Genomic DNA, 27,472 nt, shown 5'->3' on the forward strand with positions numbered 1-27,472 from the left:
TAAACTTCTGTAATGATTTCACTGGTGTTTTTATGTTAAGGTATTTGGTGTAAATTAAAAATGTAATTTTAAATGTTTCAATAAGACATTTTTTAAACACTTGGTGAACTTGAAATACCAAGGTCTGTCATGGACACTTAAAGCCACTGTAACCAAATACTATTTACAGATCTTTGGACTTTATTTTTTCTTGTTTTCTTTTTTTCCTTTCTTTTTTCTCAAGCATCTTTGGGTACATGAGGTGTGATACAGATGTTCACCCTTCACTAGGCAATGAGAAATTAAAACAAACTAATGCCAAGAAATGAAAACTGAAAACCACTGTGTTGTTTAATGCTTTTAACCTCCAAGAACCCAAGTGTGGGAAGCTGCATGGTTTTCTACCATTCAGTATGACAGAGGAGTATACTCCATTCTTCTCTGCTCATGGACTTAAGGTTTTTATGGCTTTGTGGGAAGACCCATGTTGTGGCCAGCACCTGCCCCTTTACTGAATGTTAGTAAGCTCAGGTTTCTATAAGAAAAGAAGGTGTTATGTGCAAAGAGTAATTTATTTTGGCAGTTCAGGATAATCTTAGTCATGTTACCTGTATAGCAGTTGTTTCCCCTTTCTTTTATATGAGGAGAAGAGCTTATTTTTGACCTTGTAAATTCAGGTTTAATGGCTTGTGCTTTTAAAAATATTTTTAATTTTTTTCTTTTATATCATAGATTAAATAGTTTGGAGTATTAATATAGCTGTTGTTTCCCCTCTTAATGCCTTTCTTCCTGTTTTTGAATGCACTTTTCTGAATGGGAAGGGTACTTGTCAGGAAGAATATAAAATTTGCATTGGTTTAACCCCAGCCAGCAACAAAGCACCACGCAGCCACTCGCTCATTCCCCCAGCAGTGGAATCAGGGAGAGAGAATCAGAATTGTAAAAGCTAGAAAGTCCATAGGCTGAGATAAAGACAGTTAAAGAGGGAAAGCAAAAGCCATGCACAGAAGCAAAACAAAACTAGGAATTAATTCTCTGCTTCCCATGCGTAGGCAGGTGTTCAGCCGTCTCTGGGAGATCAGGGCTGCCTCACATTGTAGCAGTAACTTGAGGAGACAAACTCCATTGCTGCAAATTCTCCTCCTTCCTACTTCTTTTCCTCACTTTATACTGAGCATGATGTCATATGGTCTGGAATATCTCTTTGGTCAATTAGGGTCACCTGTCCTGGCTATGTCTCCTCCCAACCTCTCAAGCACCCAAAACTTCCTCACCAGCATGGTAGTATGAAACGTAGAAAAGGCCTTGGCTCTGTGGAAGCCCTGCTCAGCAATAACAAAAATATCTCTGTTTTATCAGCCCTGCACAAATCCAAAACACAATTCAGCGCAAATCCAAAACAGGGCCCTATACTGGACACTGTGAAGAAAATTATCTCAGCCAAAACCAGCACAGTATACAAGGTGCTAAAGAGAAAAAGTAACTGGCTTATTGGCTTGGAAAAGTAACCTGATAAGCTGTGTGGAGGAGGGTCTTGTTATCTGATTTGTATTCAGTTTCTCCTGTTCACCTTGTAATTAAATAAACTGAACATGTCTGTTTGGTTTGGAACAGCAGATTGTGTAGGAGCAAGTGTTTTGGTACTTTTTTAGAGTAGATTTTCTGGCCTAACAGAAAAGATTAGTGAAATTTTCTGTCTAACCAGAAAGAAGATTATTGTAAAACATATTTCTAAGTGATAAGGTATAGTAACAGTCAGCAAGAAAAGCTTCCTGACAGGTGAAATGATATAGATCGTGTATTTAGAGTCATACATTGATTGATGAGATAAATCTGGCAAGTTATTCACAGGTGCAAGCGTATGATGCATGAGAACCAGAAGACTGGGGGAGTCGAGGAGGGTTTGGTCACACTGTTGCCTTGCTCTGCCAAAAGAGGATTATCAGGAATATAGAGCCAACTCTTCTTGGAGATGCAGAGCAAAAACGTGAGGCATTGGACGCAAGTTATAGCTCGGGAAATGCTCAAAAGATAATGGGGGTCGGGGAGGGAAATCACATATTGATTATTTAAGCCTTTTTATGCATCAGCAAAAAGGTGGAGTTATTTCCATCCTTGGAAAACCTCAAAACACAACATGGCAAGGACCCGAATACCCTCATCTAGCTTTGATGTCTGTTCTTTCAATAAGAGTTTAAGTGACTTCTCAGGTTCCCTTCCAACATAAATTATTTTGAGTCTGTAATTCTTGTTATAAATGCAACATATCTCTTCATAAACTTTTGTCTGAAATGCTTGCAAAGCTATAGGCATCCTTCAATTTACATCATAGAACTATCTTTTGCTATTGATACAGATGGAATAATGTGTGCAGCCCCAGAGTTGCAGGGGAAGGAAATGAAATGATGAACTAATATACAAAACGGAAATTCACTTGCACTGTGCTATGAATTTCTGGAAGTGCACATATGTTCCTAGTGTGAGTGTGATGCATCATCTGGTGAAGGTATTGCACTGAAAATAGATTTCCTGAACGGATGCTGCATTTGTTCAATTCTTTTAGCTTAGCATTTGATAGACAATCACTGTGGCTGCATAGTGAGCTTTGGTGAATGTACTATGGGAACACATCATTAGTTTAACTAAAATATGACTTTTTATGAGATGAAAATTTTGAAAGCTTTACTGTTGATAAAAGTACTCTTCAGAATTATCCAGCCGAGTCCCCGTAGCTACTTTTTGGGTAGAAAATTGCAAATAAATGACACCCCCTGCCCCCCCAGTTTTAAACTGTTATTTATCCTTAGTACTTAATCATATACAGATATGATAATTTCTTTGTTTCTACAAAATCTGTTGCATTTTGCAAAGTTCTGTTGTCCTTATTTGTGTAGTTCAGCCTTTCTCAAGGAAGAGATCCTAATACTAGACAGTGGAGCTGGGAATATTTCAATTAGTTTCAAATTAGAATTATAATGCTACTACTAATAGAATTTAAGTTTTACGTGTTTTTCCACTCAAATATACATGAAAATAGTACATGTATGTATTTTGCTTACATGCAAAGTTTGCTTTTTAAATATATATCCTTCTTCAAATGTACTACACTTTCCTTGCAATAATTTTGCATCTAAATGGAAAGTCTCAAAGTTGAATCGCAAATCTGTGATAAGGAAAACCTTGCAGCAATCCAAGCAGTTGCTGTGTATCAAAACACATGAAACTTTCTTGGCAAGCCAGTAAACTGGGTACAATCAATAGAGGCAATGCAGAGTAACAAAGTATCCCTTTAAGGTGATGGTAGCAGCTTACAAATGTGAATGACTGGAATTTCTAGGAAATCACTGAAAAGCTTGTGTATGCCATGAAGTCCTCAAGTTTTCTGTACTGATTCTCTTAATTATACAGTACAAAAAACTTATGACACCTTACACAGTTATTCTCTTGACAGAGAATATTCTGTGTATAAATTCCTCTAAAAGGCAGCAGAAAGGTGTTGCTGTAAATACCTTCCACTTATTTTGCTTATGAATAAAAAAACCGACTGTAATGGTGAGTCTCAGAAAAGAGTTGATAATGGATGTGCTGGCATAGTCACTTTCCCCAGCCCTGCAGGTGTTACAATGAAAGAAGCTTTAAGGACTTCAAGAACAGCGCAAGGGCAAAACCTACAGATGTTTCCTTCAGTTGTTTGTAAAGGGGGAGTTTTGCTACAGTGCTATTGTTTCAGTTGACCCTTTTCTCTTGGGGTTTTATTCTGCTGTAATTTATCATCCTTGGTTCTCAGAATAGCGAAATTCCCTGGTAGGTCACACCAAAATGAGGAGGAGGGGTCTTTCCTTAAAACCTTTCAATTCTGTCCTTTTGATAGAAGAGGGGAGTTAGACTTTTCAAGGCAAAGACCTATATTTAAAGGTAATTGTCAGTAGATCAATCCATACTGAGTGCAAGATTGGAATGGCATGATTTTAGTTATATTGTGAAGTGAGGAAAAGGAATAACCTGAATTTTTGAAGTGTTTGCTTGTTTGCTGCACCAATGGAAAGCTTAATCTCCTTGCAAGGAAGGGCTCTCTTCCTTGATGAAAAAGTTGAATGGCTGGTCTGGTGAGTGTTGTCTTTTATTGACTTAAAATACAGTCCTTGTATGTTGTGAAATGAGGAAGATGGCTTAGTAAACTGTGCAACACTGTGTAGCCAAAAAAAATCACCTAGTTATTCATGTTTAAGGTATTTTATCATATTGCCGAGTAATTAAATTATAGAAATATTATTTAACTGTGTTGGAGTGCAAAATTCTGCAGCTCTAGCCTGCTGACCTACTGAGGATTTTAGGAAGACACAGCTGCACTGTCTCTAATGAATTCTTTTAGATACTGAATTTGGTGGCTTTTCTTCCAAAAATACTTGGTTACCTTTTTTGCCAATTTAAAAGGTTACAGAATTTTCAGTTAATCTTTTAGAGCTAATGTGTTTGAATTAAAGTGCAATAATTACAACAACTACCTCTTCATCATTATATGTACTAAATAGTACTAAGAATTTATATCCTGCATTCAAGTCTCCAAAGGTAGAGATAATGAAAAATTTACTGTAAGTTTATAGAAGGTCTATGAGTGAAAGCCCAAGTTGGTTTTTTTCTTTCTCGAACTGCCTCTTTCTCTTGGGAAGGTAGAGTGGAGATAATATATTAAAACCAGGGCATTATATTGATTGTCAACACAATTCTGTGTCGGTAAGTTTTTGATGAAGACTCTTGAAAGGGTTAATTCTGGGTAATTTTGATTCTGCACAAGATTTGGTAATAGAGCTGCAGGTCTCCTGTGACAAAATGTAAAAAAGATGTACAGTTTCATTGTTCTTTGCCTTACAAGGAAATCCATTAGCTTAATGAAAATAAATTCAATGTTTCTTTATATTTAGTGTGACTTCCTAAGGAAATAAGGCTTATGTCATTGTACAGCCCCTCTGCCTCTGTTTCCACTTGAGAATATTTGGACAATGCAATCAAATGTAATGTAGGAGATGAGTTTTTGAACATGCAAAGTTTCTCAAGATTAGTAAAAGTCAGTGACTAGGCAGGAAAAAAAAATCCCAAAACTTTAAGATGACATTGTCCTCTCACTGAGGAGTTAAAGTACAACTTCAGTATTTGTCTCATTTAGATGCAGGCTGGTCAGGCAGCAGGTGAGTTTGCATTCCCATAGGAACTGCTTACACTTGGAGGGTAAAAATTCTCTGGGGATGGTGGACAAACAGAACCAGAAATATCAGTGGGTGTGTGGGGGTGGATGTCACTGGGGTCAGAAGTTAGATATGACTGCAATAACAGGGGAAGAATCTTAATGTTTTAAAAGTATTAAAAGTACACAGAACTCACACCTCCAAAATTCCTCAGGGATCAAGCTTTACCATCTCTGCCTCTCAATGAAGAATTTCTTAATCTTGGCAAATTACATGCAAGAAATCTTAACTAGACTGATACTGGTGCTATTTTTACTGTAGTTTTAGTGAAATGTAGTATGTAACTCTTAGTATTAAGGATGACTTAGAGAGCGTGAGTTGAAAATTTAACTGTAGACTGTGAATGGCCTCCTATAATTTGGCAATTCAGCAAGTCTTCTTTCAAACTGAACTACTTCACATATTTTATCCAGCATGGACATATACCACTCCAGGATTTTTGGTCACTCCTTAAATGAATTTGTAAAATTATCCAATCTGCCTTAAACTTTGCTTTGTAAGCAGCTTTTTTGGTAACTTTTACTTTAAAATTCATCTTAGTAGCACTGCTATTATTTTAATTTATGCCATATCACTTAGCTTGCTGTTTGAGGTGATTTTTGATGACGTTAATTGAATGCATTGGAAAATGCTGTGCAGTGCAAATTTTGATTTCCATTCTAGATTGTCCTCATTGCTATAACCACTTCTACTTTCATTATGCTTGGTCTCCAAGTTTTCTGTCAACACCTTCTCTGCTCTTACTTCATGAGAATAAGCATTGGAAATGTCAAGCTTCTGAAGCCACCTGCACTCATTTCTGGCTACCTAAACATAAAGATCTTGCCACATTTTAACTTTTACAAAATAGAATCGGTGACATCTGTAGTCACTGTAATCCACACCTAAAACTTTCTGAAATGTTGTAGTGTGTCGGGCTAAGTGATTGCCTGTGTAAACTCCTGCATAGTTTGAGTTGCAGTAGCAGATGTGTGCTGCCTGTATTGGGCTTCTATCAAAAGTAGAAGTGAGTGATCAGAGCTGCTCTGGGATTTTTGCTGAGTGTCTCATAAACACCCTAGTTATCTGATTTAGGCTTTCACCATAGGGTTAAGTATTCTTTAATTTATTATAAGCACAACATTTGGCTTTTATGCAGCCTTTTTTTTTTTAATTGGAGTTTAGTTTTTGTTTTCTTGAAGATTGAACTTATGTTCATTTAATGTTGTTTTTGTGTTTGTGGTTTTTTTACCAGGTCATCTGAACAAGAATCACCAAAGTGAGTTTTCTTTATGCTTTTTTCCATCTCTTTAAGATAAATGATGAAATATATAACTTCAACTGACTTTTCAAAGTAGTGTTTTTGTATGATTAAAAGACATAAATAAATGTATAAATCAATTATGATTGTAAAGTTTTGGGCTTAGGATTTGCAAAGTTTTAAGTTGTAATCTCTCATCACTATTAACAAAAAACGTTGATTAGAAGCTGTTACAAAAGTTTAATGACACAAAAATCCACTGGTAATTTTATGTGGTGACTCTTTATATAGTGCCAGATGACACTGACTGAAATAATATTTTTCTGGTATTGTTAGATTTCTTTTCTACATTAAAAAATCATTACATTGGTTGTAATTTCAGTTTGTAAGTGAAATGGTTTTTTTTGACTGTGTTCTGAAAAAATTATTAGGATGTATTTACATACACAGAGTTCCTTCTTGCTTAACATTGACTTCATCAGAATCATGAAAAGTCTTGGAAGCTATCAAATAAAACTTGAATTTTGACAGTGTAATTATATTCACTACTTCAAAGCATTCTGAAACTTTTAATGCATTCAGAAAGTGCCACTTTCTGTAGTAATTGAAAATACTGCATGAAACACCTCATTGCCATTGCCAAGTACACATGGTCTAACTGAAAGTCCGAGGTATTATGGCAAGAATACATTTCCTTGATGGCATCTTTCAGGACATTTGCGTTTGTTGTGATCAGATTTTCACAGGCCAAAAAACAAGTGGCTGCAATATCAAAGTTTGTTGCAATACAGGTCCTGTATGTTAAAAGCTACACTCCTTGGAGTGTAGAATTACTTCTTCATTGACAGCTCAAAATGGCTGCTGGAAACGGCTCAAAAAAGCTCACATATATCGACAAATACCAAAGCAGAAATAAATGTTTGAATTTACAGATTTTAATGCCAAGGTTTACTTGGCAAGACATGTACTTCTTTAACACTGTCAAAATGTGATGTTGCTGTACTTTGAGCTTTCCCCAAGGCAGATATCTTCATATTAGGTGGTTATAAGGATGGAGCAGTTAGTCTGTATGTTATCCATGAGTTTGGTGGAATTAAAGAAGGGGATTGGTTTTATGAGAGGTCTGCATGTCACCCTTTACATGAGAGGGAATGTAGCTAAATGAATGTTTGGGAACTCCTGGAGAACCATCAGGCAACTTGGCCAGTTCCCAGATTTGAGGGTTTTTGTTACTGACTTTTGTTATCATTGAATGCTAGAGTTCTTGAATGCCAGATCTGTACCCTAAGTTAGTTCTGAGTCCTTTTGTGTGGCTATAACTACCTCAAAAACACAATACTTTTAACTGCAATTAAACCTTTCATTGTCACTTAATTTCCTATTTCTCTGACAGTTTACCCGGCTTTTCTGCAAACTGTCTTCTCCCACAGGGATAAGGTTGACATGGCATTTGTAAGATGGAGGTGTCTTTAAAAAAAACTACATGTTTTTCAGGAATGATAGTGGAATCACAGCAAAATATTTTTCATGGATAAAATTGGCAACTGAAGTGCCTTTTCCTTGCGGCTCAGTCCTCTCCGTGTGTTACTGTGAATTCCTGTACCACTGCAACAGTGCCTTTCACTGCTAACATCCAAATAATGTGCTTAAAATGGTTTTGCTGTTCCAGAATTTTTGAACATTTTTCTGGATATTCACTGATCAAATGATAGGCTTAGATCACACACCAATCCTGTTTCCCTGCACTTCTACTAAGAAGTGGTGTTAAATCTTTTAACTCTTAGAACTTGCTCTTTTTAAATATTTTCTTTTAAAAATCTGGATAACAGTGCCTTTATAATATTTATCCTTTCAAAATAAAGGAACGTGTTGGGAAACAGTCCGACACGGTGCTCTCTGACCCGTCTCTCACCTAAAGCCTTGGCTCGGTCTCCCAATGGAGTTGGCAACATTTCTGGCTCTTACCCATCGGAAGGGGTGGATAAGCAGTTCCTAGAAACGTATGACAACGTTACGAAAAGCAGCTCGACGGAAGACTCCAGTCAGTACTACTGCGATAAGGTGCGTGCACTTGCGTGTCAGAGCTAGCAGTGAGTGTGACTTCGAGCTGCAGTTTGAGAATGTGCAAAGTGGTGGCTGTATTTCAGGATGGACATATTTTATGTAGTAATGAGAGTAGATCTCATGTTGCTACTCACCTTTATCCAAGGTTATGTGATAGACGAGCTTAACAAGTGCATTGGTTTCCAAAGTGTCCAGCGTTCTAGAAGTTTCAGGGAAAGTTCCTAGTGGAGTAGAAATCCTTACACGATTAAATCTTGTTTCTTCCAAGGGAAAAGTTGCTATCTGTCTGAAAAGCAGAAACAGCTCTGCTTTATCCCAGGCATCTCTTAGGGATGGCTAAACATCATCCTTTTGAGTTCTGACATGGCTGGAGAGCAGCTGCTCCCTGCTAACATTATGGTCATGGATCATTCTTCCCCAGCCTGTTCCAGAGGGGTTCTGGCTAAAAGTGGGAACTTACAATTAATTAAAACAACTGATTAAAATTAGTTAGAATAGTTCTGTCATTTCCAACATGTCTGTCAGCTGCTGACACTTCTTAATTCTGCCTTGTGGATCTGTTGCATTAAAAAAAAAAAAACCTGTTTAAAGGGGAAAAGTCAAGGAAAAAATTGTAACTTCACAGTTCTTGGAGTAGAATAATTTCTATTCATATGTTGCACCTAAGCTTTTAATGACAACCGGTTGTAACTCCAATAGGATTTATCAATTGGGAAGGTAAGCTGAGAGTAGCACTGTTAGGACAGAGCAACCAGAAAACGTTTGCTGAGATGTATGTTGTTATCTTTGCTATTTAAAAGGTTACTACCATAGGTATATTCTACAACCATATCCTCTTCCTATTTCAAAGGTGGATTTACATAGAGTATTTTTGTTCAGCACTTCTAAATTTGGATGCACTGTTTTCTAATTTGCTGATATTTTCTTCTAAAATATTCTTTCAGAATATTTTCTTTCTTTTTCTATATATTGCAGAATGACCTAATTGAGGGAGATTTACTTTTGGTGCGTATCATACCAGATGAAGAAGGGAAGTTTGGATTTAATCTAAAGGTAAACAGCTGTCTTTTAATTATTTTCAGATGCTTTATGGATAAGATGTTTTTACTTAATAATTTAAAAAATTTTTTTAGTATAACGATTTGGAGAAAGCAGTCTATTTTACAGGAATATCCTATGGACTGAGAGTTTTTAGAAGTGGCAGCCTAATCCTTAAGTGCTAAAGCAACGCTTACAGAAATAAGCCTCTAATAGTTCTCTGGTTTTCAGTTGCATATATTATGGGCATAGCACATATCCAAGGCACACTGCCTATTTGGCTGCTTAAATATTAACTCAAAAACCTAATTTAAGGCATTGACTTTTGGAAAATTTGACCTCTGTATTATAAAAAAAAAATAAAATAATTTGTGTGTTCCATTTAATTATAGCCATTAGAAATCATATTGAAAATTTGAAAACTAATTTGTGAAGAAAATTTAAATTAGTATTGATAATTGACTATTGTAAATGTTTTACATTCCCTCACTGAAATTCCATTTAAGCAGAGTATTATAAGTTTGCCATAATATCAAAATTAGAGTAGAGTTTGGTCATTTCTCCTTGGCTGTTTATTGGTGATGTAAAGAGACTGAAGGAGTATGGTTGTCTGGAACTTTGATCCTACCAGATTCCTTGCACATTTGTTACAAAATCTAAGAAAACTGGCTGCCTTGGAATTTCAAATGTAGAATTGGGCTTGCTTCAAGCACAGGGTTACAAAAAATGTTCCATTTTATCTGTTTATGCCTGTTAAAATGTATGGCCTGAAAGAGACACCCAGTCTAGTTTACTGGAAATTGGTACATTTAAGGACACCACATCCACATCCTACCCCATAATTCCCCGTTTACTGATGAAAATCCAATCCTGCCAACCCTGTCCATGATGACACAGCATAAAAAAAAAAAAAATATATATATATGTATATATTTAAAAAGAAAATAAGCAATTAATTCTTTTAAACGCTGCTTATGCTTAATGATAAATTTCTGGTTGCTATTTACTTGACATTCCTCTAGGGTGGAGTAGATCAGAAAATGCCGCTGCTGGTATCAAGAATAACTCCAGGATCACCTGTAAGTAAATTCTTGAGGTTTTTAATCCCTTCCATTGCTACCCCTTCCAAATCTCAAAGGTCTGTACGCATAGAAATTTGGACGCCTGTAGCCAGTATGAGATAGCAGCAGAACTGTTCTCGTTAGGAATTTGTTTAACCAGTGATTTCTTAAACCAAAGATTAAAAGATCTGGAAAAGTTTGTCAAACCATATATAAGTAGAAAGTATATTTGTGTTCTCCTGTCATCTCAAAAAGTGCATCCTGAACTGGAAAATGCTTGAAGAGGGGCAAGAACTGGGGAAAAGGAACATCATTTACTGAAGAAGTAAGTAATTTGGGCCCCTGCCCCCTAGAAAAAATAGCTGGTTTGAAGGAGATGTAGTAGGGATCTGCAAGATTAGGAGCACTGAAAAAGGAATTCCAGCAGAAATATGGACTACTAAATTGAGAATTAAGTTTGTGAAGGTCAGGTTCTTCATGTTTGGTGAAGTAGTTCTTTGTGCAGAAGATAGTAGACCTGTGAAACTCCTTGACAAAGGATATGTGGTTAAAATAATTTTGTGTGTGGTCAGGGCAGGACAAATACCTGGGGAAAAAAGCTATTGTTAATGACTAAGCTAGCCACAATAGGCTGAGGAAATCCTTAGGGCTAAAATTATTTATAGGATGGGAGAGTACTTGGCAGGAGAGAGGGAGCATAAAAAGGGAGCATATATTTGCTCTGTTCCTATTTTGCCATAGACTTTTTGCTTATGGAAATATTTATAGACTAGGTGAAATGTTTATAAGAATCAGCAGAGTCATTGAGTTCTGTTGAATTGTGAAATAATAATAGGAACGTAAAATCTTTTTTAACTTTTTTTCTAAATAATTTTTACATAAATTTGTGAGGACAAATGGTATATCAAATATTTCACTTGCCTTTTTTCCAAACTATATTTCCTAACTCTCATAAAATAAATTCAGTGCAGACCTGTTAGGAAATATTACTGACTTAATCCTAAAAATACAATGCACTCTGAATCTTCTGACTCTTCTGAAATTTGATAAGCAGTCACAGGACTTATATCTAAATGTCATGATGCTAATCCAGCTGAAACAGATTGCTTGAGAAGTTATTTTTTTGTCACATTTATTATTTTTGGTCTGACTTACACATTTCATAGCACTCCTTTATGAACTATAATAATTATTTGAAAAAATGTTTGGTAGGAAATTATAATTATAACTTACATCTAGGAATTGAAAATAAAACAGTTCCTAAGACATTTCATGGTCAACCTAGCAAATATTCTAAGGGTGATTTGAGATTCTGAAATTATATAGGGCAAATAGGCTCATTCTGCAATCAGAGAATGAAAGATGTTTCTCCAGAGGCAGTCATTTCTTTTGGCAGATTTGGCTGATCTTCTGGAATGTATTGATCTGTATTTTTTTCTCTTGGATTGAAAAAGGGTCGGACTTCCAACTTTAAACACTTCATTAAGTGTCTCCCTTTGGTGTCATAGACATGGACAAGAGTGACCAATTATCTCTCTAGCCTAGTAAACCGCCAAGTGAGCAAGTTACCAGGATTGCAGAAAAAGAATTGGAAACAGCTATCCAATATATAATACTCAGTAGCAGTGTTAAGGAAATCATGTCATATTATAGCAAGAGGAAAATAATATACTTATTTTTGGAGAATAGCAGTGTTAACATTTTCGTGAAGGAACAACCATTTATTGCATCTGTTTGGTTAGGGTTTTTTTTTAAAATTAAAGTTCTATACAGATTTTTTCACAAGCAGTATTAATGCTTTCAGGTGCTAAAGAGGTCATTGTAGTTTCATTTAATAGAACTTTTAATGGAAAAAGAACATGCATGCTCCTTGGAGCAATAGCAGGTGATTAGCATAAAATGACACATTGGGTGTATCAATAGGGCAGAATAGCCTTTGACATAAGAAATTGCCTGGAAAAGCTTGGACTCTGAAAAATCTATAAATTATGCTTGCATAGGAGGAATTAATTCTCCTTTGAGATATATTTTATATAGTCAGATGATTCAAATAAGAAAGCTGATGCATTAACATACCACATGATTAAGAAAGTTTGTTTGAGCAAAGATATTAGTCTCCATCTGTAGTAAAGACTAATAGCAGCCAGTTGAGAAATGTAAATTATAGGCAAATATAGGAGATCCAAAACCATTCCTTCCCAGTTCTTGTTGACATCTTGACTCTCCTAGACTGACCTGATATGGTCTTTTTATCACCTATCTTTTCAAATATTTATATTTCAGAGAGAAAAACTTAACAATATTTAAGAGTGATTAAATTAGTCATTCATAGTTACAGTCTTTAGTCTTGCCTTTGTAAATTGTACAAAATATGGCAAGGGTGTTCTTAGTGACCTGTGAATACCTAATTAAATCAGTGTTGAAGAACATCATGGCTGTTCCTAATTCCCATTCTTTTTCTGTTTACATTTTTTATGAATCGTTGTCAATCTTCCCTATCCTTCATTATCTTCTTTCCTTATTTCTATGGAAGAAGTTGGGGGAAACTATTCCTTCTTTAAATTTTTATATCAGCTTTTCTGCGTGGTATTTTTTTCCTCTTGCATGCATCTTTCTTCTCTCTTGCTTCTTTCTCTTCTTTATCTGTTTTTTGGCACTAAGACAGGTCTTAATTTTTCTTTAACTTTGTTTGCTGTTACAAATGACTCTAAATTTATTTTCCTAATATTCTTGCCTCTATTTTTTTAATTCTGCATTTTTCATCTTGTTGATTTTTTTTTTTGGTTATAATTTCTTCTTTCCATCTCTTATTTACTAGTTGGTAATATCAATATATTAGGAGCCATTGGTGCAGGACATAATCGGGATTGGATTCAATTTTAATATCTTGTTCACAGGGGATTGGTAATGGTTGTTTGGTAGGGCTAATGATATTGGATGAATAAAGCTCAGGGAACCTGTGCTGGCTATGAAGGAAATACAGGGAACACCTATGAAAAAATAAAAACAGTAAAGATCTATGTCTCATTCATACAATAAATGAAATTAAGTATTTATATATCACTTGTGTAGCTGGAGACTTCCTAAACAAAATAAAGATTAGGATAGTAATGATGAAAAAATTGTTACATTACTTGACACTCAAAGATTGTAGAATCCTGCATATCCTTATTAGAGAAGCACAGAAAGTTGGAAGGGACCTGGAGGTCCTCTTGTCCAATCCCCTCTGCTCAAGAATCACCTAGAGTCAATTGCCCAGGACCATATCCAGATGGCTTTTGAGGGCTCTGAGGTGGGAGACCACAATATCTCTGGGCAACATGTTGGAGTGCTCTGTCACCACAGCAGTAGAACTGTTTCCTGATGCTTGAATGGAGCCTCCTGTGTTTCATTTTGAGCTCTTTGCCTCTTATCCTGTCACTGAGCACCGCTGAGAGTTTGGCTTCTTCCTCTCTTTCCTTTAAGTATTTTAAGACTTTAAGTCTTCCCTTTAAGTATTTATGTACATTGCAAAATCCCCTTGAGCCTTTTCTTCTCTAGGCTAAATACTCCCAGCTCTCTAAGTCTTCCTTCATGCAAGAGTTGCTCTAATCCCTTAGACCTCCTTGTAGAATCATCATCATATTCTGGCCCTAGCTTTAATTGCTTTGTGCTCGACATAGGGCTAAGCATACAGAGAACTGTGGCAGAAAAAAAGCCAAACAAACCCTGGAGTCCAGCAGTTATTCTAAATCTAAAGACTCTACAAAGTAACAAAGACATAAAATGTGTGTGGATTTCTTTGAAATTTAAAAAGTCCATGCCTGGGGAATGTCATGTTACTTAAATCATGTTAGTGAAAATTGTGTTTGGACTTCTTAGTATTCACTGCATAAAAAGTGAGCTGGATTATCTCATGTGCCCAAAACACTTCATCCAGAAATTCAGAGGTTGTTGAGGCTTGGAGTCTGAAATACAGATCTTTGAGAGCAATCTGATGATGGCTGTTTGATTAATGTGAATGCCTTTTAAAGCTATCAATATGTTGTTTGAATTGTTTGTTCCTTATTGTCAGGGAGAGGCTTTGAAGCATGAGAGCTTTAGAGCTGAAACCTTTGACAGAACCTCTGATACAGAATATGAAACATTGTCAGGAGAATGGTGAAGACTTTGCTTACATGATGTACTTAATATCCTGATATGTTCCTGCTTGCACAACTGGTTGTGATGACATTAATATGTTTCTTTGGTCTTGAAACAGGCTGATAAATGCATTCCAAAGCTGAATGAAGGTGATCAGATAGTATTAATTAATGGCCGAGATATCTCAGAGCACACGCATGACCAGGTGGTCATGTTCATAAAAGCCAGCAGAGAATCTCACACAAGAGAGCTTGCACTTTTGGTCAGGAGGAAAGGTAACTGGGCTAATTTTATTCACTTCTAATGTTTTTGAGACTGTTGCTCTTATGCTTGGTGGTGTACTCTCTTCTGTTTGCATAAACATGTTCTCAGTGCTCTTGGAATAGGTTTGTGCAAAGAGTAGATTTCACTAAATTTGAATTAGTAGTACAAGTAGTTGAAACTATGTAGGTTCTTACCACTGCTACAAAGAGTCTTGCAAGTTAGAATTTCTTCTTATTTTTTGTTCTAAAAATCTATGTGAATAAATAGTCCCTTGAAAAAAAATTTTTAGTGACGTGGGGTGTTGGTATTTTTTGTAAATAAAGCATAATTTTAAAGCCCCCCCAACTGCAGATTCGCAAAAACTCATGGGCTGTTGCCCTGCACAATTATGTGATGAAACAATCAAATAAGCTGCTCCTCACTGCATTCTTGCAGTAGACATTTTGTGACAATACTGAGATAAACTTGTGCTGGTTGCTTGCATAACTGCTGCCTGCAAAGAGGAGACAATCTTTGAAATATGCAGGGTCTTAAACCTGTTTAAAAATGGAAAATTCATCCAGCTTGACATTGCTTGCTCCATATTTAAACACCTGTAGATCCCGATCCCCCATCAGATGATGTCAAACTGTTAATTTGTTATTTGCTTTCCTTAAAAGGTATGGTAAGACATTAGCACACACAATTACACAGAGTTTCTGATTGCATGAAGACATAAAAATCTGAAGGGATTAGGCATTACTAGGAAATAAGAGGGAATGAAACAGCCTAAGTGATATGTACTTCTGTAACATTGGCATTATTTGAAACTTCTTGTGTTTCTAAGAAGACAGATGGGCTCTTTATTTTGTTTTCCACTGGCTTTATGCAGCATTTAGTTTTCCCTTAATTTTCTAGTCCCCTTCCAACTTGCAGATAAGAGAAATCTGCTTTTATCTAAAGATGACCTGTGGCCCCATAGCAGTCATTTTTTGTAGGCATGAGCATAACCAGCTCCTCATTCTCTGAAGTTTGGCAGGTATGATGTGTTCCCATCACTGAAGAGGATAACCACAGCTGGACATGTCTGGTGATACAGTACATTTCATAAGGACAAAACATCTATGCAGATTACTTTCTTAATGTTTGTCATGTCTTCAATAGCAAGGAATGTTGTAGAAAATGGACTAATAATTCTTTTTAACTTTAGTTCGTTTCTTCAGTGTTAGCATAAGAAATTGCAAAAGATAATTCTTTGTCTTCTCTAATGGCAAAGGAGTGTGATGAAGGGATTTTTGCCTTTGTTTTGCTGTTGGAGGTCCAAACTGATAGAAGTGTCTTGTAGAAATATTCCACTAATTATGATCTACACTTCTTTAGGTAAAACTTCCTTGTTTTTTTACCATGGTGGATGTTGTGTTTCATTAGTCTATTTAGCAGTTCATTAGGTAAGAAAAGGTTGCAAAAACCTCCTTGTGCTAGGAATTCAAGTTCTTTGCCTTCATAAACAGGCATTTGGAGTTTTTCTTTCAGAAAGGTCTTAGGGACATTATACTCTTTACAATTTCTACAGTAATATAATACAAAAAGAAATGTGATTAAATGTGTTGCTATTTGCTTTTCTGAGGTTTTGCAAACCTTTGTTCTTTTTTCAAGCTGGTAAATTTTTATATCTGCTAAAAACACATTAATGCTCTATGTAATGGATTATAACTCCATACACATCTTTCAGTAGTCAAACAGTTTGTGGATCCCATATCAGAAGATGAAGCTGATTCCCACACTCTGCCAGAATCTATTCTTCCTGTCTGTTCTGAATATGGTGGTGATACACTGGAGGAGTCTATGGAGCAGCTAAGAAGAGGGCTGGAAAGTGGGACTGTCCTTATTCAGTTTGAGGTAGGTAATACTCAGATCTGTGATGCTGTTAGTGTAGAACAACAGCTGTAACCAGTGAGTAATGGAGGGGCTGTAATTAGTTGCAAATCTCATTGTTCGTGTTCAATCTTATCTCAAGAGAGCAACAATTTCACTTACCCATCAGTTTCATACTTCACTACTTAGAATAGGGAAGAATGAGTTTTAAGTCTTACACAAAATACCATCTGCTGAGAAAAATGTATTTAAATTAATATGTTTCTGGCTCAAGTACCCCAAGTTCACTAAATTGGTATTTTTTTGCAGTTGTTTAATTAGGTAGAGTAGTGGGATTTTGAAAGTGGTCAGTCTTGTACTTTGTTTCCTTTTCTATGTTCTTCAATATGTTAGCAAGGAAGGTCAGAGAAAACTAGCTAATAAAATATTTTGTATTTTATTAAATTAGTTTCTTCAGAGTTAGTGTAAGAAATTCCAAAGGATAATTCATTTGCTTCTCTAGTGGCAATGCAGTGCAGTATGTATGTTTGTGCTTGCTTTACTGTTGTAGATTCAAACATTTGTAATAGGTCTGAATAAACCTTAGTTTATTATGATTTATAAAATTGGCATTGAGTTCTGGAGTAACCCCTTCTGTCACTGAAAACTTGTAGAGCAACAATAAAATTTCTTTCTCCTTTTGATATTTTTTTCCTTCACTGTTTTTTTTTAAGCTGGAAAATTTAATGGTAACTGCTGAAGAGCTGTGGTGTTGTTTATTGCATAACCACTCTTTTTATGAAGATTCCTTTCTTTCTATGATTTCTGAGAATTAAAATTCCCCTGGTTTTAAGGAATTGTAGACAGTGGTTCATAACTGCTTTCCAAAATCCACAGTACTGGATACAATGTAGCAATTACAATGAATCTGTTGGCTATTGAAGGAATAGCTCAAAAATGCGAACTGACCTTTCAATATCTTCCTAATTGTCAAATTTATTGACTAAATTTGTACACAAATTTCCTGTAGTGAACTTCATAGGATATTTGATCCTTTATTATATTCTGATATATGGTGCTATGATATTCATAGGATATTTGATCCTATATTTTATCATTTTTATGGCACTATTTATAAAAGGATTTTACAGAAAAAGTGCAAAAGCTTTTTGAAATCTAATAAACTAGGGTACATCTTAGTGGTCTTCTTGCTTTGAGTTTGTTGTTTAGTGATCTTCAGAAGCAGAGGCAATGCCAGTGTCTCCTTATCAGCTTTGGTGACTCAAACTCTTCATTCACTTTAGTAAAATAGTAAATAATTAGCCAGTAGACTGTGAATAATCAAATTTTTCCAGAATAACTTCCTCCATTTAGTCAGAATTTAAGAAGTCTGTCAATAGCAAGTGATAGTTTGCCAGGCAACAGTGAAGCTCAAGAATGGTTACTTGACTTAAAATTATTCTTTCTTGTCTTCCTAAAAAAGGCATAAATTGCAACCTGGATCTAGTAAAGGGGGGCTTGACTTATAACAGATAGAAGCTTTTCCTTTACATATATTACTCTATTCTCATATGGCTTGTTTATGTTGTATAAGTTGAAAAGTGCAGTGAGCTTTGAATACAGAGTTTTAAGGTCCAGCAAATCTCAGCAGAATAAATATTTTTGCATATTGCTCTTTCTCTCTTCACCAGAAAGTAGGGGATTTTAGCCTCCTATTTGTTTCATTCCATTTTGTATATAGAACAATATTCAAAATCTTCATTCAACATGTGAGTTCATATATAATGAACTCTTTGGTAAGTGTTCAGTGAAGGATATAAAACTCTGGCACAGCCAAGTTTAATAACTCAGTTGTAAGGTGCTTTCATGTATATTTAATACACAAAAGTTATAGTTATATAATTACAGTTCTTGTGGGTTTGTTTGGTTTTGATGCTGTTGTTTCCCCTCTGTGCCTTTTTTTTGGTCTTTTTTGATGTACATAGAAGCAAAAGTTATTAGGGCTTGAAAAGACCTCCAAGATAATAGAGTCCAGCCATTAACCTTACACCAGCTTCAAAATTTTGGTTATACACACATTATATATACCCCATTTCATATGCCCATTTACTCCAGATAAAGTCTGCAACATAGGGGTTAACCCAAAAGCAAAGTCACATGTTAAGAGATTGTGATACATTGAAGTTGTGGTTTTTTAGGTACTTGCAGGATTGAAATGGATACATAAACTTTTCTGAAATTTTTGTGTTATAGTTGATTCCAGAGAATAAGTCTGCAGCTATTTTTTTGTTCTGATACCATTCACTGCTCCCTTGTTCCACCCTCAACCACTGTTGTCCTTCTGGTCTGCAGTTTTAAAAGCAAAAGGCAAACTTGCAGAGCAGTGGTTTATATCAATGGTGCTCACATGCTGTTTTTGCTTTTTTCCCAGAAATTCTTCTAGCTGTCCTGATGGGCTAGCAATAACAGAAATTCTTGTCATGTTAAATACAAACACCTCTCAAGTGAATTTTGCAGACGGACAGGAAAAAGTTTGAAGAAAATATGGAATTTTTTTCAGTCTGTGCATTTTTGTGTGAATGTAATTAGTGTGTGTATGGCATAAACACATCCCCTAAAATCCTATAATTTTTCATTCTACTTTGCAGCAACTCTATAGAAAGAAACCAGGATTGGCTGTTACATGTGCAAAGGTACCTCAGAATATGGACAAGAATAGATACAAAGATGTTCTACCTTGTGAGTCTAAAGTACAGTTTCTGCCTATTTTGCTTTTTAAAGCTGCTATATTGAACTTGCTGATTAAAGATTTCATTATATAATTGAAGTCATGTAATTGGTCATTTTATTTTGTAAAAGGTAATTTATTCTGTTTGTACTCTGCTGTTTGTGTTTCTGCAAGTCCTCAGGGTTTTTTTTTAACTTAATAGAGGGGAAGTATGTCTCTTAATTGCTAATTTTATTCCCTCTTTCTTGTGTGTGTGCAGATGACGCCACAAGGATAATATTGCAAGGAGATGAAGATTACATTAATGCAAATTACGTGAATGTAAGTCATACAGAGACCTGCATTTACTCACTTTCTATATTACTAAAGCAGAAAAATTTTGGCTTTTTTAGAGAATAAGGATATTTTGTTTTAATTTGGTGGATTCATAAATGTGAAAGATATAAAATTTCATAACCTAAAAAACAGTGTCTGTTGTGAAACAGGTGACCATCCTAAGACACAGTGGGTGCTACCATGTAGTGATATGTGCAGAGTCTTTAACCAGTAAAAATTGTTTTATTTTTCCATATGCTTCAAATGCTGAGGTTGTATCTGTAAAACTAAGCCTTTTTTGTTCTAGAACCACTTATACCTAATAGCTATGCTATGAAGGATCCAGAAAATAAACTAGAGCCTTGATTTCCTTAATCAATCAAGTGTAGGCTGGGAGTCAGGGAAAAAAGGGGGAAAATGTGTATATATTTCTGTCAGAAAGCACCTTAATCACAGAGTCAATTATTGACTTCCTGTGTTTAGTATCAGGCAATAAACAGCTTTTGCTGTACCTTTGGTGTATATACCCTGCTGTCATTCCTTACTAAATGTTAAAGAAAATTTAGAAAGTTTGCAGTTTCAAGTTTTCAAGTACATTTTCACTATTAATCTTCTCTCATAGTTCAGCATGAAGGACTATAGAATTTGTGCTTTACATCTGTTCTAAATTAGTGATGTAAAAGTTTTTCACAAAACAAATTGTAATCTTGATTGTCTTTTTACTTAGCTTTTTGCCTTAATCTTCCCTCAAATCTTCTTACTTGAATGAAATGCAAAAAGCGGTGAGAGCAAACTTATCATAGAGTTTCTCTTTCCCTCTGCAGATGGAAATTCCTTCTGCTGGCATTGTGAACCGGTACATTGCTACTCAGGGGCCTCTTCCACACACATGTGCACACTTCTGGCAAGTAGTCTGGGATCACAAATTATCACTGATCATCATGCTAACAACACTCACTGAACGAGGACGGGTAAGTGCTCAGGTCCTTTGTATGCTAAAAATGTACTGTACCTTTGAACTTTTTTCCATTGTTATGGTTAAATAACCCTAAAGGAGGCCAACTTAATCTGTTGAATTATTCTTCTGAGGGACAGGCTTTCTGAATTACTTAGAGCAGATAATCCTCAATTTGCTTTTTGCTATGCTGCTTTGCAAACAAACCAGCTGTCTAAAAAAGAGAAATCACTGCATTCACTCTTGTGCTGATCAGACAGGTACCACATGCTGTTGTTTTTCTCCATGAGCATTGGCCTCCATGTGGCAGTTTCTCTCCAAAAGATTCAGAAAATGTCTGGAAGCATTGAGTGGGTTGGGCAAACCTTGTAGTCTAGCTGTAAAAAGGAGTCTGTGATATTTACTAGTGGTCAGACTTGAGCTTGCTTTTTATTTACATCTCAGGTTCCTTCCTAGAATTGCTCTGATAATTATTTTAATTATGTTTGGATAAATTCTGTCTCTCCTTGAATTTTGGAACAGCACAGTGAAAATCTGATGTGTTTTGATTTAATTTGTCTTTTGTAGTTTTAAAGATTAAGTTTTTAGATTAAATGGGAAGGTATTGGTTTTAAAATTTTAGAAGCTGAAAACTCAACAATTGGATTTTTTAAGAGGTGGAAAAGGTGGTGACTCCTGTATGCCTTCACTGTAGCCTTTATCTGTATTTCATATGTGATCTGTCCTACATTATCAAATTTATCTGGCATCCCAGTCAAAACCCAGTGTTTTTAGAAAGCAAGGAAGTGAGTATTTTTTTTAGGTCTTAAACAGCATAAATATTGAGATATAAGGAAGTGGAGTTAAGCAACAATCAGGTTTTAACCACAGTCACATTATGTAGCTGCTCATAGAAGCCGACATTATTGAGCATCACCTGACACAGAGATGCTCCCTTCATCTTTTGATTGTATTGGTATATTAATTTCTTTGTATTGAGGAGGAACACAGATGAATAATAGTCTGGAGTTCATACAGTTAGTTGGAAACTTCAAGGCAATTGTTGATAGCTTCTAATCATCCTGCTGGTACCTTTGCACACCAAACACATTTATGAGTTCTGTTTGCTTTCAGAAGTTATTTAGATTTGCCCACTTTGTGGGTGAACTTGCAGGCATAGAAAAAGATGTATACTCTTGTCAAGAATATCCCCAGTGGCAAATGCCAAACATTTTCCTAGTCCCTGGAGGTTTTACATTCCAGACTATCTCTTTCATGGTATTAAGATTTGTATGATAGGATTTTTTTTTCCTCCTCAGTAATGTTCATTTTTTTCAGAAATGAATACATTATTTTGGCTTAAATTTGAAGGGGAAAGTAGTTAAGATAAATTACCACCGTAAAACTTTCAGGCATAATAGTTATAATTTGGATTTGAAACCTGTGAAAATTGAGCTCTATTAAAGATAAAATCAAGAAATTTTAATTTTCCAAAAATTCCAGCTCGTGTTACTCTATCAGTTTAAAAGTTACATTCTAAAACAACTTTGAACTTTGTGCAGGTTGCAGTGTCACTTCAAAATTTTAATAATTTCCACAGGTGGAGATTCCACATTCTCATAGGGCTTTTTGTTTCTGTGCTTGTCCTTCTTTGTGGATTTTTTTTGCCAACATCTAGTCAGAATTTCCCTTATAGCTTCTTTACGGTCCTCTCTTGTCCTTCCGTTGTTCACTTTGAATAAAAGTGTGGCTTTGCCTTTGCTGTAACCTGTTATTAGATGGCTAAAGTTAGTTTGACATTTAACCCCTGCACTTCTTTTTTTAAGACAGAATAAATGCATCTTTATTCTCCCACATTATGCCTTGAGAAGTCATTCTTGCAATTACAGACAAACAGCAAGGTATCACGCATCCAATTTACCTGGATATTTATTATAAATCACTAAAACAGAAGTTTATGGAGAACTTAGCCTATTTTGTCCTGTTATTTTTCAATTTAGAAAAAGTTTAACCAGCAAACTAAAACAGATTTTGTACCACTCCTTGAATTCCCTGAACGACAACACAAGAGGGAAGGCTGGAAATGGAGGGGCTGATAAACAACAGTCTTGACATGTGCCTAATTTCACTTACAGACCAAATGTCATCAGTATTGGCCTGATCCACCAGATGTAATGGAATATGGCTGCTTCCGTGTCAGGTGCCACTCTGAAGACTGCACAATTGCTTATGTTGTCAGAGAAATGGTCATTACCAATGTTGAGGTAAATGCTCATTGCCTTTAATTATCCCCAGACAAGCTGAATGAACACATTTATAGATTGGGTAAATAAAGACTGTGTTTTTGGCAATGTATATGTGTATATCGCTGTGTGTGGATATGATGTGTGTCTGTATACACACAGACTCATACATTTTTAAAAATAGAATATGTGATTATTATATGGATCAACATAGTATAATTATTTCTTTAGAGCTTCTTCAAAGACACACTTTCTGAAGTTCTATGATACATTATGCTGTACAGGTACTGCAATAAGCATCATAAGGAAGTTTAGTGCTTTTCTTTAAACAGTTTTGCAATCACTGACTCTTCATAAGTACGTTGATTTATAAAGAGAGTTCTTTTCTTAAGTAACTCTGCTCTTTCAAGGATGAAATATGGGTCACTTTGTTAATAGCACATGCAGGTAGAACAGCTAATAAAGAAGTGAAGCATAACAAAGTTGTTTTGAGAGAAGATGCAGAATCTCACCCGTTCCTTTACATTGTCTTTAGTCAGATTTTTAAAAAGAAAAAAGTCCATATGCATCTCAATTGAAATGTGTTCAATTTATAAAGAATACTTTTATTCCATAACCTCTAATACTTCCATGCTAATGTCTAGGGAGTTAGAAAGCAAAGAGAAGGTAAAACACAGCATATTATCTTGTATTGTGACGTCTGTGTTCAGGTCACATCTGGATTTCCCACAACCTGAATTGTAGGGGTTGAAGTTTGGTTTTTGTTTCTGAGTTGACCTGCATTTCTTATACGTTTCCCTTCTTCCCTTCTTCCCTCTTTTCCCAAATTCCATGGTCATAGGTATTTTCTACAAAGATGAAGGATTTATGCTATCATAAGATGTGTAAGAAATCACTGTATACTGACCAAAGGCTAACTTTTAGTCAGTCTTTTAAACTTCTGTATAGTTAAGCTGCTTTTACTGTTACCAGAATTGCTAGTAGTAATAGTAAGTAGTAGGCAATGAAAAGGCAATATCTGTTTTAAAATATAATATTTAATCCATGTTCTTACAGTGTGATGATCAATCCTTTACTCTCATACATTTGTAAGTTGATATTCTCTCACTTGACAGTGCATCCAAATTTGCTTTAATGTGATTAAGCTTTCCTTTGCAGTCATAAACACGTGAGATGTCAGATGTCAGTACTTAAAGGTTTTTCAGTTAAGACAGTTTACACTACTTCTGTTTCTAGATATGAGAAACCTCCCATCAGGGAGCAGCATGGTATTTGTTTCTGTATTTTGGCCAATTACTCTGTAAGTAATAAACCTGAATGTCAGCACAGAAGAAATTATCCTCATAAAAGTAGCCTTGCAACTATATAAACCCAAAGTTTTAGTCGTTTTTACTCAAATTATTTATTTGTAACCTTTCTAAATCTCTTTAAATGAAGAAAGGTTTATTTTCTGCCTTTTCTTTCTAAGACCAAGATTGAAAGCTATATGGTAGCACTAAGTTTGGGGGTTTTTGGGGTTGGTTGAGGCTTTTTATTTTTTAAAAAAAGCTTCAGAGCACTTTGGGGACCAGAACAAACAGACCAAAGGAAAGAAATCATGTAGTGAGAGTGCAGAGTTAATCCACAGTGCACTGTTTTGCAAATTGAGATACGTGTTTCTTTATGATCCTTGACAGAATAGCATAAGAGGCCTGAAACAAATTTTCATTGTTTCTTTTGAGATAAATGCCTTGCAGTATATGATTGGCCATTAAATCTCACTGGTTTTGAAACATAAAGAACCAAATAACAAAAGTAAGTGAGAAATGTGATGGCAAGTGTGTACAGCAGCATAACATAATGTGTGAACATCACATCATGTGTAAACAGTTGTCCAAGAAATGACAAATGCCACTTGCTAGAGTATCTACTCTTTAGAAAGTGGGCTTTACCCAGATCATTCAGACTCAGCTTTCAAGGTATGTTTGTGAAGCTCAGTGACAAGGAGCTTACCTTTTCCTGCTTAGAAGATAAAAAGACCATTTCAGGGTTCATGTAGTTCTACATTGTGATTTTTTTTTTTGTCCCATTATTGAAGATTATAACTTCTGTGAAAAAGGAGATTAACTGAAACATTGAAATGCAAAATCAATTGCTTAGTTTTTAACATAATTAAGAATTAAGGTTGACATTTCAAGTTTAAATTTCCTACTTTCTATATGGTTATTATGATTCTGTGTGTTGATTTTCTGAAGAGCACACAAATCTTTTATTAATGAGGGAGAGTCTGTCATTTAAGAAGAATGAAACAAGGAAGTTTGCCTTTTGATGTAATTATAATGATCAAGGCTGCAAACTGCAGAAGGATGAAGACTGGATATTTTTGTGGCTGAAGGTCTTGACAGTACAGCTGTATTGCAAGTGTATTTGAATCACTACCTGTGACAGCCGTACTCTTTGTCAGGAATTTCAGCCCCAATGACAGACTCGTTGGAAAAGATCATGTGCTTCTGAGCAAAACCTAGGATGTTAGCTAATGACAATGAAGCTGCTTCTGCAGTTAGATGTCTTGGATTTGCCCAGGAGGGGTAAGGACAAGTACATAGTTTTGTTAGAGGTTTTTTTGCTGAACAGCTTTGCTGTAATGACAGCGAAGAAGCACAATAGCAAAGAGCTGGTGATGTCTTACACCTCTGTAGCTCCTTACTAAGTAAATGTGGATCAATGCCATGAAGAAGCTAAATGTTGGCCAAAGGGCTGGCAGTAAACTGGGCAAATTACTGAAGTGTCACGGGAGTCTGTTGTTTGGGCTAATTTTTTTTAATCCATAATTTTTAAACTGATTTGGAGAAATAGCAAATACATTAATTCAATTGAAATTAATCCACATTAATGCAAAAAAAAAATCGATAATTTTGGAATAGCAAAGTGTACAAGGTCAAGTTAAGCAAAAATAGCAACCAAGCCATAAGCAGCTGTTGCTGTCACACTTTCTCTAAGACTCATAAAACAGGACTAATAAAGCCAGATTTTCATGAAGAAAAATTATACATTTATCAGTCAGTAGGATGACTGTCATTGAAAACCTCAGTGCTAAAAGAAAAAATTGTGGAAAATATTTAAACTGAGTTGCAGAGAATAGTGGTTTGATTAAAAACTTGAATATGAGAAGTTATATATAAGCAAAACTTGAATATAATAAGTTACCTCTTATTTTCCATTATCAGGTTTTTATAAAGGAGCAAGATGTGAGAGGAATAGTGTTTAAAAATAAGTATTGCTAACAGAACATGTACTGTAGGGCTAGCTATGGAACCAGTAACTACAATTCTAGCATTTTTTTCATGTAGAAGTGCTAGATTTTAGCAGCTGTGATGGTTTTTAATGTAAGTTATTTCCATGTGGGGTGTTGTTTGGCTGACTTTTTCTGTATTTAAAAACTGAGTTTCACTAGACTTGAAGGTAATATGTTTTAAAAAAAGCCAAAAACCCTGCTAAAAATAACTTCAAAAATCTGGACTTCATCAGAGTACTGCTTTGACATTTTCTGCAACAGAGATAAAAACTCAGACATAGAAAAACTAATTCTAACATATACAAATATATTTACTATTTACATTAGGTTTAAATTGCTAATAAAACATAAAGTGTTTTAAATACTTGTGCATTTTGGAAAGCAAGTGGAAAGCAGAACAGTCAAGTTTCAGCATTTTGAATCATCTCAGAAAAGCTCAACAAAAGAACCAAAACTGATCATGTTAAAGCACAAATAGTTGGAAGGCTGCACTGAGGCTTGAGGCATACCTGGAATAATTAACAAACACCTATAATGGTCTCTAAGGATGATTAGGGCACATAACCGAAATTGAAGATGCTTACACCAAAACTAGCAGCTGTGAGGACTAAAGTGCATGTTCTCAGTGTATTCTTACTCTGAGTAGGTCTTGTGTAACATACTTTCTGTACCTAATGTCTGTAAACTATTTGGCTAAATGCAGTTCACTCTATTTGAGCCTGAAGTACTGATAAGCAAAAATTAAGTCAGCTCTTTCCTTTGTTCTAAGCTTGTAAAATGACTTCTTGCTTCTACAGATCATTGTCAGGGTTTCTCAGGTATGCCACTGGCTCTTATCCATGTTGTGTAGCTTTAAGTTCTTGAAGTATATGGAAAGCAACTGGATATTCAGTCTTGGATAATTTTCAAATTAATCAAGTCTTTGTTTCACTAGGATGCTGTAATTCAAACATCTCTGATTTAAGAGAATCAGCTCAAACTGTTACATGTAATTGCTGCTTTATCTCATTTCCCTTTTGAAGAGGTTCTGATTGAGCAAGTGCAGATTTTCAAAGGAGGACTTTTTAATGACATTTTCTAGACACATTTTTGTATTTTTTTTTTAATCTGTGGCATTTCAGAAAAATGTGAATG

General features: G+C 35.4%; 1 protein-coding gene across 1 annotated transcript in view; it reads left to right on the forward strand.

The window, feature by feature from the left end:
* Nucleotides 1-27,472, forward strand: part of PTPN3 (protein tyrosine phosphatase non-receptor type 3) — a 117,052-nt gene that overhangs the window by 82,417 nt on the left and 7,163 nt on the right. Inside the window, exons 15-23 of the mRNA XM_041483168.1 lie at nt 8,325-8,523; nt 9,502-9,579; nt 10,587-10,643; nt 14,866-15,022; nt 16,723-16,889; nt 19,493-19,583; nt 19,832-19,893; nt 20,712-20,858; nt 22,957-23,085. Of these exons, the coding sequence (XP_041339102.1) occupies nt 8,325-8,523; nt 9,502-9,579; nt 10,587-10,643; nt 14,866-15,022; nt 16,723-16,889; nt 19,493-19,583; nt 19,832-19,893; nt 20,712-20,858; nt 22,957-23,085 (1,087 nt within the window). The remainder of the gene's footprint in view (nt 1-8,324; nt 8,524-9,501; nt 9,580-10,586; nt 10,644-14,865; nt 15,023-16,722; nt 16,890-19,492; nt 19,584-19,831; nt 19,894-20,711; nt 20,859-22,956; nt 23,086-27,472) is intronic.

The sequence above is a fragment of the Pyrgilauda ruficollis genome, unplaced genomic scaffold, assembly GCF_017590135.1.
Source record: "Pyrgilauda ruficollis isolate IOZ18807 unplaced genomic scaffold, ASM1759013v1 scaffold116, whole genome shotgun sequence".
NCBI classification, from domain to species: Eukaryota; Metazoa; Chordata; class Aves; order Passeriformes; family Passeridae; genus Pyrgilauda; species Pyrgilauda ruficollis.